This window comes from Chrysochloris asiatica, unplaced genomic scaffold (genome assembly GCF_000296735.1).
Source record: "Chrysochloris asiatica unplaced genomic scaffold, ChrAsi1.0 scaffold00052, whole genome shotgun sequence".
Lineage (NCBI taxonomy): Eukaryota > Metazoa > Chordata > Mammalia > Afrosoricida > Chrysochloridae > Chrysochloris > Chrysochloris asiatica.
This window is the reverse complement of record NW_006408570.1, coordinates 17050359-17056764: the sequence shown is the minus strand read 5'-3', so window position 1 is coordinate 17056764 and position 6406 is coordinate 17050359. Positions and strand designations below refer to the sequence as shown.

At 42.5% G+C, this 6406-nt stretch overlaps 1 protein-coding gene across 1 annotated transcript; it reads right to left on the bottom strand.

The window, feature by feature from the left end:
• Nucleotides 1–1191: 1191 nt before the first annotated feature.
• LOC102840583 (transmembrane protein 17-like) lies at nucleotides 1192–5484 on the bottom strand. Its single transcript, XM_006862975.1, has 4 exons — nucleotides 5385–5484; nucleotides 2676–2779; nucleotides 2419–2532; nucleotides 1192–1470 (listed from the first exon to the last, which is right to left on the bottom strand). The coding sequence occupies exons 1-4, from the start codon at nucleotides 5482–5484 to the stop codon at nucleotides 1192–1194; spliced, it is 597 nt and encodes a 198-aa protein (XP_006863037.1).
• Between the last annotated feature and the right edge of the window lie 922 nt (nucleotides 5485–6406).

Below are 6406 nucleotides of genomic sequence, written 5' to 3'. Positions count from 1 at the left end.
GTAGAAAGCCTCATCTTTCTCCCATGGAGTGGCTGGTAGTTTGGAACCGCTGACCTTAAGGTTCGCAGCCTGATTCGTAACCACTACGCTACCAGAGATAGGTACCTGGTTTTCAAATCAAGTCCCACATGAATTTACTTAGAATGAAGGAGTTCTTCAGTGAATTGTGATCTAGGTGATGAAATGTGAAAGGTAAATGTGACTAGTGCAGTGTCTGCAACCCAGAAGGCTCACTAAGTGCCGTGTTTTTCCCTTTTTCTTGCAGGAGAAAAAAATTAATGTTGCAATTAGAGTAACAAACCCACAGCCCAAAATAACTGCACAAGACACAAATGACACATTGTTCATACTTGCACATATTTTATAATTTATCGTAAAAAAAATATTTTGTATACCACCATCATAAATACTGAGCATGGTTTTATGAAAATGACAATTTTATGATAAAAATAATTCTAAGTAGCATGATAATTTACCTGTTTCCCTCTTTACCTTAGTACAGCAGCTCAGACTAGGGTTATACTCTAACCCAGTAGCCATAAAAATTTGATCTTCTGGTTTAAAAATATAATTTAATATACAAGAACATTGGCAACTACTTGCATGTGCTACAAGATACACCATCAGATGCACAGTCAAGACATGGATAAAAAAATAATTACTATCCTGTTGATTTAGACTTACGACGACCCCACCTGTGTCAGAGTAGAACTGTGCTCCATAGGGGTTTTTAAACCTTTCTCTAATCAAACCTTTCTTCAGAGACATCTCTGGGGTGCACTCAAACCTCCAAACTTTTGGTTAGCAAGGTGTTGACTCTTTGCCCTACCCAGCGACTTCAAGACATGGATAAGAGACAAGTTTACATGAAAGGCACACATTCTATTTACAGATTCTAATTAGAAGTATTATAATAAAACTGGTATACTGCAACCACAATAGACAGATTTCTACACACCTAGAAAAGTCAACAACAGAACTGAGATATTTGGCATCAAGTGGACAACATCTAGGTTGTAGGTTTTCATATACAGTGCAAACGAAGCCTTACCATCTCCCATCCTGGAATTTCAAGCCAAGAGAGTCTACAATTCAAAACACTTGTTTTATCTTTTTTCTCTTGCTAGCTTTCTGGTGTTTTCCTAACTCTTTCAGTCTTCTAGAAGAATCTTTCTTACCAGTAATACTGGTTCAAATTTCTTCTATACATGATCTCATCCTTCTCATGTCCTCTCTGTTTGTAGAGAGCCGGTCAAAGTCTTGAAGGTGGAAACGAGTTGCCAATTGATTTACCATTCTCTTCAAGGTAAGAAATGCTGCAACAACTTGGAAAGTAAGGAAGAGAGTGAAGATGATATGTATTGCTTTTTCCATTGGTAAACTCTTTAAGCCTTCATTAAAGAGCAAGAAAAGAATTAAAGGCAGCTGTAACAGAAGGCTCAAAAGCCAAAAGCCAGCCAATTCTGGAACCTGAAATGACATACAATAAGAGTAATAAGATCAACAAAGTACAGTCTTTTTTTTTTCATACCAATAAGCAAGAACTTAGTAGTACTATCAGCCCACCCTGGGCCATGATCTGTGGCAAATTCAGAAGATGTACGGCATGGTCCTTCCCTCAGAAAGGTCCAGATAAGAAGACAAAACTAACTGTATGAGACAATACTAGGATACTACACTTTAATGAGTAACTAAATGCAACATTTACAGGTACAGACTGAATGCTACAAGAAAGAAGACAAAAAAGTGGTTAGGGTAGGTGAAACAAAGACTTGAAGGGCATAGGATTTAAAGCTGGGTAAAAATAGGAGGAGGCAAGAAGGGAAGTAAGCAAAGATGTGAAACTAGCATGAGAGGGAATCAACACCAGCCTAGAATGGATGCTTGAGTTAGGAGACAGAAGGAAATACAGTAAGCCAGACTGAGTGGGGCATAATTACTAAGGCCTAGAAAAACCCCACAGCAATCTTTAGGCATTTCCCTAAGCTCTGATAACAATCAATGCTCAGGCAGCATGAGGATGCAGAAAACAACCTTTGTGTGAGGCAAAGGAAATCAGTTTACCAATTCCTTATTCAGGAAACAAATAAACATATTCAATGCCCAAGTGCTCTCAAGAATGACAAGAAGTAGAAGAAAAAATACCAATTCTTAAGTGCCTACTATGTTCAGGTACTTTATAGGTACTTTCATTTCGTCCCCAAACACCTGTGAGGTAAATATCATTTTTCCCAATTTATACTTGTATAAAATGAGAAAACTATAGCTGGGGAGACTAAGCAAATTGATCACAATGAGCAAAGTCAGAAATGTTAGAGCCAGGCCTTAAATTCACGACTAGGCTCCTTCTACCACGTTTCCCTGGCTTTGAAAACTCTCCTGCATTCCTGTGTAATAATGACAGAAAGAAGAGCCTACCTTCTCCTGTAGGTTACCCATGTAGCCCAGGTACAACCGGATGACCTCAATTAAGGTTACTAAGATGATAATAGTGACCACAATAAATTTGTAGTAGTCAGACAGGATTGAATACTAAAAAACAAAAATAAACATGTCAGTAAAATCTCACATACAGGAAAAGTGACTTGGGCAGAATAAAATCATTAGAACTTGCATTTTACTGCCATTTTAACAATACCAAGGGTGGGAGCATCGAGGGGGAAGCACCAACTTACCTTCATATGAAGCATCATAACACTGCTCACCCACCAAAGTGGGAAAAAGTACGTGTTAAAATAAAGTGACACCTGCAGTGCCAAACTGGAGACCATTTCATCATCTGTAAAAGAAACAGAGAGAAAAGAAACACATTCTAAATGCTGGTCTATGCCTTTCATTCCTTAGAATTAAGTGTAGTATTGACTGAAATTTTTAAGCCTGTTTAAAATTACTGATACTGAATGGGACACTCATCATAATACCATTTAGCTGGTGTTCAAATATTGGCTACTGGGAGTATGTTTCATGTTTCTCAATTGCTTTATTATTTTGCTATGACACTCTGCTGACTCTTCTGCTTACTGCTGGTATAAATTAAATGTGGAATAGCAATATGAGTCTTCTTGAACAGATAGCAATCACTGCCATCACCCCCTTTATAGAGTTCTATGCAGTCTGTAAAATGAACACATAAAATATACAAAAATGAGTCTCTTACATATAAAGGAATCTCATTCAAAATGAATCTTCCCAAATTATAATTAGACACATTACCATTTTCATCAGACCCAAAAACTACCATTCTTTAATGGCCAATTCAATGCCATTTCCAAGACTGTAAATCTTTATGGAAGGAGCTCTGGTAGCATAGTGGTTACGAATTGGGATGTGAACCGCAAGGTCAGCAGTTCGAAACTACCAGCTGTTCCGCGGGAGAAAGATGAGGCTTTCTGCTCCCATAAAATTTTACAACCTGGGAAACCCTGTACAGGGTCGCTATGAGTTGCAACTGACTCCACAGCATGTAACCATCACCACAGCTCCTTTTTTTTCTGGCAGAGCAAATGGATGAAAACAAGTTCACGAGAGCCAAAATAGGACCTTGAATATATCCTGCCTGAATTTAAAGATCATCTGAAAAAAGCTGGACAGTGAATAAAGAAGACAGTAGAAGAATTGATGCTTTTGAGTTATGGTGTTAGAGGAGAATATTAAAAGTGCCATGGGTTGCTAAAAGAACCAACAGATCTATGTTGGAAGAAGTGCAGCCAGAATGCTCCTTGGAGGCCAGGATGGCCAAACTTCATCTCTCATACTTTGGACATATTGTCAGGAGGGACCATTGGCTGGAGAAGGATCTCATGTTTGGTAAGATGGAGGGTCAGAGTAAAAGAGGAAGACCCCTGAGATGGATTGGCAAAGTGGCAGTATCACTGGACTCAAGCGTGGCAACTGTAGTGAGGTGGGCATAGGGCAGTGTTTCGTTCTGGTGTGCATAGGGTCGCTATGAGTTGGTACCGACTTGATGGCACCTAACAACAACAACAACAACAACAACAACAACAACAACAACAACACAGCCCCATTGTTTTCTGGCAGAGCTACTGGGTTTGAACCTCTCCCATTCCCCACCTTGTGTTTAGCAGCCCAGCATTTAATTTGAGCGTAATGGTTACGAATCGGGCTGTGAATCTTAAGGTCGCGGTTCGAAACTACCAGCCGCTCCGCGGGAGAAAGATGAGGCTTTCTACTCCCGTAAAGATTTACACCCTTGGAAACCCTGTACAGGGTCGCTATGGGTCGGAACCGACTCAACGGCACTTAACAACAACAACCAAGGTTCCATTCTAAACCGTTGTTAAGTCCCATAGAAGTCGGTTCCAACTCATAGCGACCCTGTATTGGGTTTCCGAGGAACGGCTGGTGGGCTAGAACGGCTGCCTTGTGGTTCAAAACGACCTTGCAGTCCAGCACATTAACTCTCAACGCCACAAAGGGGCCTAAAAAAAAAAGAAAAAAGGAAAAAAAATCTAGGACAGTAAAATCACGTGATCAATCCGGCAAACTACAGGATCTGTTTGCTTTTCCCTGCCCCTTCTAAAAAGAAAAACTCCCTAAAATCAATCAAGAAAAGATTTGTCTTCCTAGCAGAGTTGAGTGATGAAAACCTCTAGGGTGTGGTCAGACAGTATGGTATCTATCAAGATTTAAGAGGAAATTATTTTGGAGGAAACTGCTTTATCACTTGCCATCCTGTTGAGTGTTAACCAGATTTAAGAAAAGAGCTGTACTGTACGTAGTGGAGGAGAAAACAAGGAAGGGGTAGAATTGAAAGCTGTGCACTACTATGACAACTGCTACTCTGGAGTAGAACAGCGGTTTTAAATGACTCATTAATAAAAAATTGTTTTTCATCTCTTCTGCTGGGAAACGGATTTGTGAAGGAAGGTGCTTGGAAGAGAGACAAGGCGAAGATATTTCACAGGAGGGGGAAGGAGGGGTGGTGGTGGCAATGGTAGTGCTTCTTAGGTTGCTTCCCCTGTTCCTGGCCAGAAAAGTCGGATCTGAGGTAGAGGAAAATCAATGTCGGCCTTTGCAAAGGCGCGGAGCCAAGAAGTGTGGAGGTAGATTTTTGATTTATTTTTAATCTTTAGCAGGCTGCACTGAACCTCACACTGGACAAGACCCGGCTCCAAATCAGCTGCGACGCTTGCCATGCCCCTGCTAGGCCGCCGCAAGACCACACCAGAATGGACCGTAATCGGATATCGGTTCGGTCCGACCCGATCCGGCCCAGCCCTTTTTTCCAAGGCGCTCACCACATTACGTTGACCCAGCTGAAGGCAAAATCGCCATTTTAAGTGTGGGCAAAAATCCGGGCGCTCCAAAACCCGCGCCAGGCCACCGGCGGGCCACACCCTCTGCGCTGGGCCTTGGCCACTCACCCGGACCCTCGTTGTACTCCGGCCCGGTCCGGTTGGAGTCGCTGAACATGGTCCGGCTGAAGTTTCCCAGCCGCTGGCGGACCGGATCCGGCAGCTCCATACCTGGGCCTCAGTATCCCTCGCCCCACAGATACTGGGTAGTCTGCGGGCGCAGCTGCGCTCTGTGGTTCCCATGGCAACCGGACAGCGCGAACCGCCTTGGGGCTGGCTCTCATTAACTGGACCTCACTGCAGGGCCTGGTTTGAGCTCCAAAACCTCTACCCTTGTAGGGAAAGTCTGTTCCATGCTCTGGAGCCCAGTGCCTCAGTCCAGTTTCAGATGGCAGATTCTTTAGTCCCGTTGAAGCTCCATGTCTTAAAACACACCACCAAAAAAAAAAAAAATTATAATAATGAATGGCCTGGGGTTGAATTTTATTGCAAGGATTCCTCCTACTTTTCGGAAGCAAAACAGAAAAGGAGTCAGGGCTTGAACAATGTTCTTGTCCCAGTAGCTTCTCCGTACTTCTGTGGGAATTTTATATGCATATAAGGAACCCTGGTGGCGCTGTGGGTTAGGCAAGGTCAGCAGCTCAAACTCACTAGCTCTGTGTGACAAAGATAAGTCTGGCTGCTCCACTGAAGATTTACAGTTTCAGAAACCCTATCCAGGGGTCTCTATAAGTCGAAATAGACTTGATGGTAGTGGATTTGGTTTGGTTGAGTTTTGTGTGTATATCTACATATATAAGGCGCTCTGGTGCGTAGTGGTTACGAATCAGCCTGTGAACCGCAAGATCAGCAGTTCGATACTGTCAGGTGTTCCGCGGGAGAAAGATGAGGCCTTCTGCTCCCGTAAAGAGGTACAGCCTTGGAAACTCTATACAGGGTCGCTATGAGTGGGAACCGACTTCACAGCACATAACAACAACAACATATACATATATAATGATGTGCAACAAACATAATTGTTGGAAGAAGTACAGCCAGAATGCTTCTTGGAGGCCAGGATGGCCAGACTTCGTCTCTCATACTTCGCACAT